General features: G+C 46.9%; 1 protein-coding gene across 1 annotated transcript; it reads right to left on the bottom strand.

Moving 5' to 3' along the window:
* Positions 1 to 5,258: 5,258 nt before the first annotated feature.
* Positions 5,259 to 10,610, bottom strand: LOC119186667 (uncharacterized). The gene is made up of 4 exons (XM_075867682.1): positions 9,355 to 10,610; positions 9,021 to 9,169; positions 6,444 to 6,632; positions 5,259 to 5,323 (listed from the first exon to the last, which is right to left on the bottom strand). The coding sequence occupies exons 1-4, from the start codon at positions 10,608 to 10,610 to the stop codon at positions 5,259 to 5,261; spliced, it is 1,659 nt and encodes a 552-aa protein (XP_075723797.1).
* Between the last annotated feature and the right edge of the window lie 4,005 nt (positions 10,611 to 14,615).

The following is a 14,615-nucleotide window of genomic DNA, read 5'->3' as shown; positions in this document are numbered from 1 at the left end:
TTGTCATTTAGTTTGGGAAACCGGGACCAAAAAATCACTACATAAATTGATTATATCACAAAAAAACGTGATACGTGTTATCTTAAATATTTCTAACAATGCGCCTACACCTGATTCTTTCACAAGATTGAAGATCTTAAAAATTAAATTTCGCTATGAATACTGTCTCTTAACAACATTCAGATCATAATCCGTAAAAGCCGCCACATACATATATTAGCCAATTAAACTGTAATTCCTTCCACACGTTCAACGAGACACGCTGTCATCTGGTACATTCCACGGCCTCGTACAAACTATAGGTCACCGCTACTACAGTTTTGCCTATCCACTATACTAACTAGGTTCAAATTAACAAGCGATACTCTACGTGTAATGTTTAAAAGTTCTATTTTAGGTATGGTTTCATTAAATCTTTAGTTTTCCAATAAAAATGTTTCTTGACTGTTTCTAGTGATTTTGCAGTGCGAGTTTCAATTTTTTGCGTTTTTTCCGTTAAGTAAACCTGTCTCTGCACCGCACGTTGCTGCCATTGTTTCGGGGTGGCGGGACTTGTCAAGCCGCAGATATTGTAGCTTTCACCCTGCTATCCTCACCATGTTATGATACTTTTCCACTTTTCTATTCGACCTTTGTTCAAACTCTACATATTATTATGTCTCGATTATGGGGAAATAAACCAAAACCAAAGTATCAACTTTGTTTCCACATTGAAACCCAAATTAGCCAGGACATCTCTGGTTGGACTGTAAATTACTTGACACTTGATGAGCTTCATCTCATTATGCATTGACAAAGCCGGATGAAGACCAACCTTGTGTTATGGAAATAAATTCCTCTTCTCTACACGGTCCGTAATGCGTCTGTGAATGACGACCTTTGCAACGTACCCCACGCATGACGTGAGAGAGCTAAGTGCACGGTTTGCGAGTCCTGGTGGTTTTCCAGGCTTCGGAATGAATGCCCCTGATGTGGAGATTCAGGTCTCAGGGCTTATGCGCTCGTCTCTGATAGCACTTATCTCTTCGGTTAGGTACTCGGTGGAGTGGTCATCCAGGTTTCTAAGAGTCGTTGAAAATTCTGTTTGGATCTGAGGCAGAACTAACATTTGGGCAGTGTAATATTGTCTTGACATTGCTAGTCCTGGTTTATTCAAATGTTGGACTCGGCTGACCCTTGGACGTTGGGCAGTTCCTCGAAAACTTGTTCCCAAATGGAAGATATCTGTTTGCGAACATATCCACGATGGCGCCCATGGGTTCGGCGCACTTTACTTTACGAAGAAATTTTTCAATCGCGTGCCTTTGATTCGACATAGATTTCATGGAATTCAGGAGGTGTGTCAACAAATTTCAATATCTTCCTTCTCTCACGAGTATAGCATATTTCATTCTAATGCTGCTTATCTAATAACTGATGATGCTCTTCAATATTCGTGTTCACTTCTGCGGTGTTTTATTTTGGAGCTGCCGATCAAACATTTGTCCCTTCAACCTGTCAAAGAGTAACTTATTAACGTTCGCGAGATGCATGAATTGTCTGTTGATCCTGATAACCCGGTCGACTACGATGTAGGTCTAGATTTACTTGGTTGTCGCCTTGACGTCATCTTTAAGTTCTTCATGCTATCCGTACAAATCAGGACGTGAGATTTAGAAATGTAAAATCTTATCTATGAGTGTTCAAGCAGGTCCCAGTCTGTCGTTGTAGAACTTGCCTCTACACAAACATGCTAGTGACTAACATATCAAGCTACCAAGACCCATCAGTAAGTTTCCCTAGGTCATCAAATCTACATATTTAACAAATGTGAGACCCCGCACCGAGTTTCTCGAGCACGAATTGTCAGTTCTAGTTGAGAAAGTGCGATCACTCATTTAGGCAAGGTAACGGTTCGCTGTGCTTTGCGATAGGTGGATTCCTTTCTGCCTATTCTGAGGACATTCCCACGCCCGATGCGGGGCATTGAAGCCCCCGGCTACAATTACACTGGAATAACTTGCTTTACTGGATGCTTTGACAATGATGGCTTGAATTTGCTTGGGATTCGCAGGCATGCTATAGATATTGAGTACAAAGATGCTGTCGTTTCCGGATTACTAGGTATAATTTCTAGTAGGCAGTACTTCTTTCTCCATGAGATATTAGTGATACTGTGAGAGACTAAATTGCTTCTATTGGTTACAAAAGTGCTGATGTCCCTTTTCTTGTTATCTTCACTTGCGTTCGCCTTGCAACCTGGTAGTAAGACAGAGTCTGAGAACGTTTCCTTTAGGATAATGAGGTGTGGTTTTTCTTGACGCGAGTGGATGAAGTGCGAAAGAACATGGCTCTTGCGCTTGAATTCCAAACAGTTTCGCTGCCAAATTCTAATCAGCTTGTGACCAGCTGCCATGATGACTGAAGGCTAGCTTGTCGTAGAAGATGCCGCGAGATGCACCCGCGGTCTGTTCGGTCGACTGAAACTACTCTTTTTTCCTTTAGTAGGCTGTCAAGTGTGACTCAGAGAATACGTGCTTCTGAAGCTCGTCGTGTGGAAAATCGGGTAAATTGAAACTTTGCACGAGGTCATTATGCATAGTCTTAGTTGCACCAAAGGTGATTCTAAATGATTCAATGGTGTCTTTGATGCCCGACTTGGCCTACATTGCGGAGCTGCCACATGTTGAATCTACATTGTCTTGCTTTTCGCGGGGCATTCCCTAGATGGTTCTCCACTGGTATTTATTAATGGGACGCGGGACGTTGTGCCAGGCTATATTTCGTCGCTTTTCTAAGCTCCGTGAGCTCGCCTTTGAGTTTATGCATCTTTTCCGCAGTGTATTTTTATTGTCAAGCTGCGCTACACGATTACTACTATTCGTTTGTGGTGTGGCTTCTCTTACACATTAGATTGTTCCAAGACTCGATCTGCCCAAGTGGCACCAGTGCTTTAATCTAACTCTTTCTGATTGCTGACTAGCCAGCGGGACAAGTATTTAGTATGGCCTGTGGACCTCAAATTGCTCCTGCAATAAAATTGTTCCCCTGAGCAAGAGCATAGCTTGTCGTTACGGCTCAGGTAGAAGGATCGCCCATTGTCTTTGGAGGAATGTCTGTGCAAGCTTGGGCTGTTACCTTCCACCAGCACCCGGCAGTGGTTGTCTCAGGCTTCGCAACTTCTGAATCTCACGCTGCTGGCCGATTTAAGTAAGGCAGGATCAAAACTTGTTGAGTCGTGGGCCTCTTGAGTATACCGGTTGCACAGTTTGCCTTCGCACCTTTTAGGCTTCTGCTGCTTTTTATAGTTTGCTCAATTTTCTTTATGATATGCCTTTTTATGTCGGATACCTTACGCCTATTACTTTCGAAAGCTCCAATAGCTCTATTTTGTCGGTTGCATTTGAAATTTTCATAATATATCGTCTCCTAATGAGATTTTCTGTCTCCTGAGACAGTGTGCTAGTGTCTTGTTACGTCACTGTACCTTCAAATGTTTTAGCACACACTTTGATAATACTATTCCGATTATCGTTCACTGTGTCAAAGCTAACAGGGTTTACCTCGTTTAGAACCTCGTATGTATCTTGAAGCAAAACTCTGATTTCCGGGGGATCAATAACTCCCGTATATTTCCCACTCGGCCATGCGAAGACGTGACAATAGGTGTGTACAATTGTTTATTATTCACAATGTGCATACGGTGTTTAGATTTCCATACGGATACAGATATCTGTATGAATATCTCTATAGATAACCATATAGATATCCATGTGCATGTGTTGACCCATATAGATAGGCACAGCGTGCCACGCAGACGGACAGGGATTATGACTCGGCCCTAAGGAGCTTCGCTCCTAAAACTAGAGCCGATGGGCTCTCGTCTGCACTAGTCAGCGCTAGTATACTCACATCCCTCGGCGCATATCATTATCGATTTTAGCATAAGACATCGAAATTGTTTAGTGTAAGCATTGAACTTGTCAGCTCCAAATGACCAAAAATAGTAAGGATTTTTTAAAGACTCGCCCATTACAAAGCCTTTAGACAGATTTATTTACCACCAGCAGCAGAATAATCAACAATGCGAATAGTTGCCTATTTTCTAGTGTTAGCCTGCGAATGCGTTGTGGGCCTTTCGCTGATCCGCAAAATGAATGAGTGTGGCGTAGTGGGCGTCATACAGTGTGTTTGCAGTGGGAATTCATTGATGCTTTGAAACGGCCTACGTTATGCACACAGTCGCTCGTTCCTTCACGGCTTGATTGAGCCATGCACTGCAAACCGAAGCAGCCTGGTAGTTCAGAAAGCATTGTGCATGAGGCCTCATTATGCAATCGCGATTTACTCTTAAAGCGAAGCTATGCTCTAGCATCCTCTTATTTTATAAATATAAATGTCTCAACTTATCCGCGCTATGGTTATCTTCAATGGCATAGTTCGGATCAATCAAAGGTTAAATGAGAAGGTACACGGTTGAAAATTAAGCCATCCAACCTTGAATGGCAGTATTGATATGGCGAAAGTGATAAAAGTTCGTTATGTTAGTGTCGACTACATGAAGAAAGCCATACGCAATGCGCCACGCAGTAAAGCAGCTGACGGTGGCATAATGACAATCTAACTAAGTAATGATGGAAGAGAACTTGTTTGGACGAAACTATTTACGATTTATACTCTGAAAACGGCAAATGTTCCCACGTGCTATGATGTTGGCAACATTGTATTGATTCATGAAAACGGACAAAATAAGTACTTAGAGAATTACAGGCTCGGCAGCATACCTCTGGCGGCATACAAAATGATTACGAAAGGAACCCATTGTAAGAAGAAATAAGGGTGTGGTTACAAACTTACATAACATGAAGCGGCAGATAGGTGTCTTTTGTTTCACGCCCCCAAAAATAGTAAAATCAGAGACAGGTTAGTTAGGTCTTCAATAAGTCGCATGGTCTCCAGCCACACATTTTCTAGCTATGCTTTGTCATCAAATATGCAAGCTCGGAAAAAACATGTTAGGGTGCATATGTCGTCGATATTAATAGAGAGAACATTAGATACCTTTAATACATAAGTAAGGAAACAACAAAAGGTAGAAGGCAGAGAGGTTAACGAGAAAGACATCCGGTTGGCTACCCTACCCTGGGGGATTAGGGAAGGGGACAAGAAAGATTAGAGAGAAGGAAGACAGAAAAAATAAGAAAAGGAGAGACTGACAGTAATTTCACTTCAGCATGAAGAACTCGACTGCATATCAGAGGCGTTCACACAAGCCCGTCTTACTCAAGCAGGGCTTTCACTGCTTGTGGGCTGTCGAGGGTTGTGAACGTTGCTGTTATAGCACCTGCACAGAAAGAGGCCGATCATCCAGTTGCCACATTGCATTGGCAAGTACTTGTCTGTCCAGGACAAATAGAGAAAAGTGGCACAGCAGGTTTTTGATGTTTTCATCGGTGCCGCAAACACCGCATGCCTCGCTGTGAGTCTTTCCGACTAACATGGTATAAGCTTTCGCGAAAGCAACTCTCAGCCAAAGGCGATGGAGATGCGAAGATTCACGTCGATGTAGGCCGGGTGGAGACCGTAGTTGCAGTAGAGGGCCAAGCTTGTGCATTCTTATACGTCGTATGCTTGGTGCGTTTCACCAGTCAGTGTGAGACTGTGGGCAAATTGATGAATCTGCCTCGCTGCGTCCACTCTTCAAAGTGGAATGGAAACGCTGTTTGTTTCTGTTGTAGCCGGTGAGCAAGGCGACGCTGGACTCAGTTGGTGGCGAAGGTTTAATGTGATAAGCAAGCGGCTCGCATGCCAATATAAGCACAGGCACATGACGTAGCCTGTGACGTCAGTACGGCGCGTCATACGTTGGCTAATACATCTCTTCCCCCTTTATTTAGGAGCATAGCCAAAACGTTCGGGAGGCTTTCGAATTATTGTGCTTCGACGCAATTCAGGTGGCGTGACGTTTTCTTGGGAGCTGGCGTCAGGCGCCTGCTGTGATGGCAGTTCTGTCACGCTGGCTCAGTCAGGTGGCGGAAGTCGTTGCTCTGGTGCAGGCCCATCCGGCGGCGATGCGGTGTCGCTGCCGCTTTGTGACGGAGTGGAACCCGGCTGTGCCATGCGGGTTTGCTTAGGAATCCACACGCTTCTGGGAAGAGGAGCAAGGCATGTGTTAGGAACAATATCGTCCGCCTGCAGAAAGTGCTCGTGGTCTTCGATTCAGACTATGTATGTTCCTTTGCTAACTCGTCGCACAACTGTTCCTTCCAACCAACGTGGATCACTCGGTCGGTTTCCTCGCACACGAACGTTGTCGCCAACCTCGAACTCCCTCCATGAAGTATGGGTTTCCTGACCCTGTCTTCGAGCTATATTTGCTTCGGCACGTTTCGCTAGCTCCGGATGCAAGATGCTCAGCCTCGTGCGTGGCCTCCATGAGAGAAACAGTTCGGCTGGCGTCTTACCGGTCGTCGAACACGGTGTGTTTCGGTAGGTGAACAGGAACTGGTCTACCCGATGTTTCATCATCCGAGTCACTCCCGTGTTCTGCTCGTCCCGTAGCTGTTTGATGAAGCTTCGCTTGACGCTCTGGACAAGCCTCTCCGCCATGCCATTTGAAGCTGGGTGGTAAGGTGGTGTCTTGGTGTGCTGCACTGCATTGGAGTTGAGAAAATTTGTGAATTCAGCAGACACAAATTGCGGCCCATTGTCGGTTCCAATTCTCTCGGGAAGCCCAAATGCAGCAAAAACAGTGCGGAGTTTTTCAACTGTCGTCTGTGCTGTAGTGGACTTCATATGCAGAACATCCACCCACTTGGAGGGCGCATCGACAAGCACTAAAAACAAGTCGTTCTTGTAGTAGGCAAAATCCAGGTGAACTCTCTGCCACGTGTGGGTTGGCCATTCCCACGATAACATCGGCACGTGGGGCGCAGAGTTCTGCGTTAGTTGGCAAGTTGAACAACCTCTTACAGTTTCTTCAATGTGGTCGCACAACTTTGGCCACCACACATGGCTTCTTGATAGCATTTTCATGCGAGTGATGCCTGGATGCCCTTCATGCAAAAGCGATAAGACTTCAGATTGTACCTCTTCAGGTATAACAACCCGAGCTCCCCATGTTATGCAACCACAGTCTACCGACAGTTCGTCTTTCCGCGAGAAGAATGGGGCTACGTTGTCTTCTGACACGTACGATGGCCATCCATTCAAAACATACATCAGCACCTTAGACAAAACGGGGTATTTTGGGTTTCGTCACTGATCCTTTTCGCAGATAGTGGTACGGCTTCTACTGCTGAAAAAAAGTGAACGTAGTCGCTTTCGTCGGTGTCGTTCGGAAGCGGTAATCGCGATAACGCGTCCACGTTTGCTACTTGGGCTCCCTTTCTGTACACCCATTTGTAGCGATATGCAGCTAGCACTAGCATCCAGCGCTGCATGCGTGCTGCTGCCATTTGCTGAATTGGCTTTGTTTGCCCCAGCAGTCCCTCCAGGGGAAGGTGATCGGAATAAATGGTGATTTCACGGCCGTAGAGATACTTGTGAAACCGTTTGATTTCGAAAATCACAGCCAACGCTTCCTTTTCTACGTGTACGTAGCCACTTTCGGCCTTGCTCAAAGTGCGCGACGCATAAGCTATCGGCCTTTCTTCCCCATTCACGACATGAAACAACACTGCGCCAACTCCGTAAGGAGAGGCGTCGCAGACTAATCCAAGAGGCTTCTTTGGGTCATAGAATGTTAGCACGCTCGCTTGCGTAAGGAGGCTCTTACTCTCCGCGAAGGCTTTTTCTTCTTTTGCGGACCAGACCCACTTCTTATCCTTTTGAAGCAGTGCATAAAAAAATTGCCCGCAGCTTCCCTCGGGGGAACACTGAGGAGGATGCGGACCATATAATTGGTTAACGGGGTGTTAAAGTGCGACTTACTTGGGTCGATGGCTAAATTGGTTAACGTGGTTGTGAAATGGGGTGTTAAATTGCGACTTACTTGGGTCGATGGCTAAATTGGTTAACGTGGTTGTAGGAGGGGGTGTTAAATGAGTGAACACGTACACACGTATGCGAAAGGGCGGCGCTGGTCGAAGGGACGTCGATCATTGTGTTTGTGGATTCGTTGGAATTCATTTCACCGCGACCTTTGACGTCGACGCGCCGTACAAACCAACCGACGAGCGGCAAATGAGCGAGCGAGCGCCGACCTTGAGTATATATACAGCACGACGGCGCATGCACTGTCAGCTGTTGAATGTTCTCGAAGCGCGACACCACATGCGCGTCCACTGGAGAATCAGGAGAATTGTAGATGTCGAACGCGGTGTGTAGAGGAGGAAGGGTGCACAGATGGTGGAGGAGTGAAGCGCGCGCGATGTGTAGAGGAGGAAGGGATGCACAGATGGTGGAAGAGTGGGCGACGGCGCGACGGCGCATGCGCGCGCGTCAGCTGTCGAATGTTCGAGAAGCGGTGCGGACGGCGCGGACGGCGCGGACGGCGCACTACAAGGCGCGAGTATAAGATGCTCCGCATCTGAAAGGCTTTAGCCTCGAAGACATGTTTGGCATGAACTTGGAGTAAAAAGTTATCATGCCGAGGTACGCTTTAAGCTCACTGATGCTCTTAGGTGTGGGTGCTTCCCTTATGGCTTCAACCTTCTCGACGCATGGGTGCACACCATTTTCGTCAATGATATGCCCAAGATATTTTACAGAATTCAAGAAAAACTTGCATTTTTCCTTTCTCACTTTTACGCCGTGGTCCATGAAAAGCTGCAGGACTGCTTCCACCCGGGCCAGGCATTCGGTATGCGATGCTCCCGTGATGAGGACGTCATCGAGATAGCATACCACTCCCGGTAGTCCTTTCAACAGCTCGTTCATGATTGCCTAGAAAACTGCAAGTGCACTTGAGATTCCGTACGGCATTCGAACATACTGGAACAACCCCATGTGAGAGTTTATAGTCAGCAAAGGTCGCGAGTCAGGGTGCACCTCGATTTGCTGATATGCCGTCTAAAGGTCAAGAACAGTAAAAACCTTGCCCCCAGCCAGTGTCGTGAACAAATCCTCCACCGCGGGCAGTGGGTAATGGTCGGTCTTCACACATGGATTCACCGTCAATTTATAGTCCCCACACAATCGTACTGTGCCGTCTGGCTTGTGAAGAGCTACCAGCGGCGTGGCCCACTCGCTGCGGGTTACGGGCACCAGTACGCCCTCTTTTTGCAAGTTGCCTAGCTCATGCTCGCAGGTTCACGAATGGCATACGGCACAGACCGTGCCTTGCAAAAGACTGGCATGCTTCCTTTCTTAAGCACCAGTGTTGCTTGGTAACCCTTTATCAACCCTTAACCAGGTGAAAAAACGCTGGCATACCTTGACAGGATGCTGTCGACAGACGGTTGTGCGTGCACCTCGTGAATGCTGTTTAGGTCCATTCCGAGGTTCGCAATCCCGTCGCGGCCTAGGAGTGCTGGCTTCTCTTCTGGTGCCACGATGATTGGCAGGACTTTCCGTGGTCCCTTATAATCGACCAAAACCTCCGCTTGGCCCTTCACTTGTAGCGTCGCTCCGCCGTAAGTCTTGAGCTTCATCTCGCTCTTCGCAAGCTGCGGCGGCTGCTTTAGCTGCCGGTAAGCGCATTCCAGAACGAGTGATACGGCTGCGCCCGTATCTACTTGCATCTTCACAAGCTGGCCGGCTATCTGTACTTCAACTTCATATGGTTGTTCCGTGCCCACCAGATACACACCGTGCAGCAGCAGCTCTGTGCCTCCGCTCGCTTCGTCACTCACGTTGTGGACGCTGCCAGGCGCCGGTTGCTTGCATCTGCACATGCGCGCCAAATGTCCCACGCTCTTGCAAAGATGGCATTTGAATTTTCGATAACGGCAGCAACGGGCGTCATGCTCTTGACCACATCGATAGCAGCTTTGCATTGAACTGTTCTTCGGCTTCCTGGCAAACTCCGGTTCCTTCCCCGTCTTCTTTAGAGCGTGAATGTCGGCATCCGTATTCGCAGTTGGTCGGAATCCCCTCGACTCCCGCTCCGCTAGCTCAACGCTCTTAGCAAAAACGCAGCCCGATTCGAACGTCAGTTCCTTCCTCTTCAGTAAACCCGTCTGAATGGTGGAATTCCGTAACCCAGCGACGAACCGGTCTCGTAAAGCGTCGTCGAGAAACGTACCGTAGTTGCACTTGGCTGCCGTGTGCTTCAGCGTGACTGCAAATGCCGCGACGGACTCCCCTTCTCCTTGATACCTCCTGTTGAATTTGAAACGCTCCGCAATGACCTGACTTGAAGGCTCGTAGTGGCCACCCAGCACTTTCACCAAGTCCTCCAACGTCTTCTCTTCAGGTTTTGCAGGTAGAAGAAGGTCCTTGAGCGTCTTGTACGCTTTCTTTCCTATGGCAGAGATGAAGGCTGACTTTTTAAGTTCTTCGTCTTGTACGCCGGATACTTTGCAATAGTGCCCAAACCGTTCTACATACGAAGCGAAATCTTCGTCTCCTTCTATGAAGGCGTCAAATTCCCACATCTTCGCCATACCTTGCCTTTCGCCTTCCAGCTGTCGTTGCTCACAGGATCCGCCGCCATCGTTCGGTGGAGCCTGTCCCATCCTCGCCGCCATCTGTACGTAGCCTGTGACGTCAGTACGGCGCGTCATATGTTGGCTACTACAGTTTCTTCATGTGCCGTGCGAGCAGCATGATATGCAGAATCATTTCCGCTTATAGCAAAAGGCCCAGGTAACCATTGAAAGACGATGTCGTGGCCTTTTTGTATTAAGAGGTGGTTAAGTTTCACGGTTTGGTAGGTCAACTGATCGTGGCATCCGCATCGGAGAACTGACAGCAGGCCCTGGTTTTGAGTAAAAAAACACGGTCCATTTACTCGGTCTTTCTTCAGAATTGACGAGTTCCGGTACAGCACGCAGAGCCTCGAGTTCTGCCGTCGTGAACGTGATCGCTTGTGAAGTCTTACAACACCGAGTGATCGATTGTGTTGGTGTAACCACTACTCCACCTGAAGTAGACGACGTCGTCGAGCCATCCGTGTAAATATGCACGTGGTCGCTGCAGTTTTGTTCTATAGGAAGAGACTGAGTTATTTTAAGGCATGTGTCTGTAAGACCAATTTTCTCCGCATTCCTGGAATCATTAGGTGAATTCGAGGCCAGCTCAAGCTCCAAGGAGGAAGCAGTGGCTGGGATGCAGGTGCGTATGCCTCAGTAAACGATGAACGATGCTTGCAGACAGTTGCACCGTATGTCGTGCAGGGCCTTTCAGCAGCGAGGCTCGCCAGGGGGTGAGAAGGGGTCCTGGCATAATGCCTGAGACGCATGCGCATTGTCTCGGTAATATTATGCGTCTTGATTGAGTGATCTTGAGTGATGGCAATGCTTTCAGCCGTTGAAGCACTGCGGGGTAATCCAATGCATATCTTAAGTGCTTAAGCTTGAATGCTTTCAATTGCGTGCAGATTGGTCTGGCCGGTGTTAGATACTGCAGGTAAACTGTACCTTAAAGATCCAATAAACAGCACTCTGTATAGTTCTAGCATGGATGGTATTGGCACTCCCCAATTTCCTGCAAGGAATTCGAACATGTGACATGTTGCAATCAGCCGCTTCTTCACATGGCTCACGTGTAGAGTCCACGACAGGTTTCCCTCTACTACGACTCCATAGAACCCGTGGCCTCTGCTTAACGATATGTGTTCTTCATTAATCGATTTGCTTTAGGCAGACATTGGTTACCACGTGAACACTAACACTGCACATTTTCCGCAGGACACTTCGAGACCTTGTTTACTAAGGTAGCATGACGTCGTTGTAGCAGCCTTCTGAAGATGGGCGTGAAGCTGAAGCGTTGTCACACCTTATGTCCAAATGCAGATGTTATCAGCGTAGACAGAAAGTTTTACTGTGCTTGCTAGGTGCTCGACTAGTCCAATGAGAGATCGAAAAGTGTAGGACTTACCACTCCTCCCCTAGAAACTCCTCGACTACTGTAATAATCAGGTGTTGGGCAATTTGCTGTCATCACGTGGAATTCTCTCAGCTGTAAGTACTTGTACACCCACATATATATCTTGCCATCAAGACCTACCGTTTCCAAAGCACTAAAGAAGGCTTCATGAGTGACATTGTCGTAAGCCCCTTAACGTCTAGAAACAGGGTGGCGCACAACCTCTTACAGGCTTTCTGGTGTTCAACATATGTCATCAGATCAACAACGTTGTCGATTGACGAATGGCACGCCTCAATCTGGTCATGGATATTGGATAGGTTTCGTAATTCTCTAAATATCACTCCATTGCAGTTACAAGCATCCGTTCTATTGTTTTTCCCACACAACTGCCAAGCGCGATAGGACGGTATGAGGCAATATCCAAAGGAGATTTACCAGTATTTACAAGTGGAATGAGGCGACTTGACTTTTATGCTTGGGGAGCCGTACCACTCTGCCAGGAGTATAGGCGGAAGACTGCCTTCTGAGCTTTGTCTCCAAGATTACAAAGGACACGATAGGTAATGCCGTCAGGTCCAGGTTCTGAAGAACGTCTGCACCGTGCCAGTGCCATCTCTGGCTCATCCGTCGAAAAATGGCATTCCATACGGGGATCACGTGAGGATGGTGGGTTGTCAAGTGTTTCCATCCTTGATTCCGTGAAATTGTAATCACCAGAAATTTGTCTACAGAAGAATTATGCGACGTCAATCTCTCTGCATTGAAGGTGAAGTGCCAGAGATGTAAACAGGTGTTGCTGACCAAAGTTGTGCTAAGACCCTGGACAGTTCGTCATATCAGTGATAGGGGCTTTCGCGGATCCAACGACTCGCAGAAAGATGTCCAACATCGCCAGGCCAGTTTATCCATGTGCCGATACATTTTCTTTTAAAGGCTTCTAGCGAGCCTCAAATCATCCTTGCACTTTATCCATCGGTACCTACGTTCTGCACGACGACGTATTGCGTGAAGTTTCTCGAGCTCAATGTAGAAATTGTTGCGCTTGTGACTAGTCGAAAGTGAATGCGTGGTATTCTGCAGGACATCTTTATCGAGTCCTCTAGGTTATACGAGGAGCCTTCGGTACAACAGTCTTTTACTACAGCTTTGAATTTCGGCCAATCGGTGTACTTGAGGTCTCTTGAAGACTTGCAGCTGGTGAAACCTTCTATCCGCAGTTAAGTTGAAAAATGGTCACTGCTTTGCGTTTCCAGATCCGAAATTCAGTGCACTTTCCTGTTATGTGAGTGAGAAACCAATGTAAGGTCCAGGCTGCTGCTATACGCTGATCCACGTAAATATGTAGGGCTTCCATCATTACAAACGCAGAGTTCGTACTCCGAGGCTAAGGACACCAATTTTCTTCTTCTAGAGTTGAACCTGGAGCTTCCTCATAGGCAATGGTGAGCAATAAAGTCGCCAGTGATCACCCATGGGCTTGAAGTTGATGTCCGAATACCGCGTCAGCGCTCGCGGTCAGGGCGGCTTGATGGAGATAAGTAAGCTCCGAAAACTGTGAAAATAACCTTAATCTTCTTCGCAGAAAGGCGCATATGTTGATTCTCTTCATCAGGCGAGACTGCGTGGTGAACATAAATGAGGTCACGGCGCATGAATACATTAACCTTGCTGCAGTCTCTGTGAGTGGAGGACTTAAAGCACTCATATCCTGACAGTTTCATTGAAGCAGACAGGTTGGGTTCACAAATCACAATGATGGGGAATCGGTTAACAAATACACACTGTCTGAAGTGACACACTCGCGACTTAAGTTCTCTAGCAGCATTCTACTCAAGCAAAAGTGGGGAAATTAAAGCATAAAACATAAAAAACAGAAGGAAAACATAAAAGAGAGAAAATATAAAAATAAAAATAATACATCAAAAATAAAATAACATACATAAAAATAAAAAGTAACATAATACATATTGAACATAAATAAAAATATAAAACTAAAGCATAAGAAAGATAGCACGTAAAACATAAAAACATAACAAAAAATAAGAGAGACATTAGTATATTCCGCCAAATGTTTCAGTCATATTTTCTGAACTCTGAATCGCTCGCGAGATCTTTAAAGAAGTTTAGTAGTTGCTTTAGAACGCTGCGTAACAAGTAGTGCCGCTATTTCGTGTGGTGCATGGGGGGGGGGAGTGCTTATTTTTGTGGAAACGAAGACAAAAGTGTACCGCGCAGTTGTCTCTCACAGGGGAGGACACTTACGCAGTAGTGCACGGGGAAGGGGCGAACGGGAATAATAGAAACTGATGAGAAAGAAAAAAAGGGAGTATAAAAGAAAAAGGGGGGAAATGCGATGACGGAGCCTGCAGCCGTCGAGAAAGTCAAGCAGTGCAAAAATAGCACGTTTGATGTCTTCGCGACGGCAGTCGGGGAAGAGAAGGTTGTCCGTGGAAGCCCGTGGGAGTCCAAGGTTTCTGTATGTTGAAAGCATTGCGGTTTGACCCGCGTCGAGGGCCTGACAATCAAGCACGAGATGCTGCAGTGTCTCATTGTCGCCGAAGTCAGGACAGGAGGGGCTGCCGCGACCCGTGGGGCGGTACATTCGTTCAGCGGCATAATGGCAGCCATTGCGGAGACGAAGTAGAAGACTCCGGTCAGCTCGG

This window comes from Rhipicephalus microplus, chromosome 6 (genome assembly GCF_043290135.1).
Source record: "Rhipicephalus microplus isolate Deutch F79 chromosome 6, USDA_Rmic, whole genome shotgun sequence".
In the NCBI taxonomy this organism is placed as follows: domain Eukaryota; kingdom Metazoa; phylum Arthropoda; class Arachnida; order Ixodida; family Ixodidae; genus Rhipicephalus; species Rhipicephalus microplus.
This window is presented reverse-complemented; position numbering and strand designations above follow the sequence as displayed.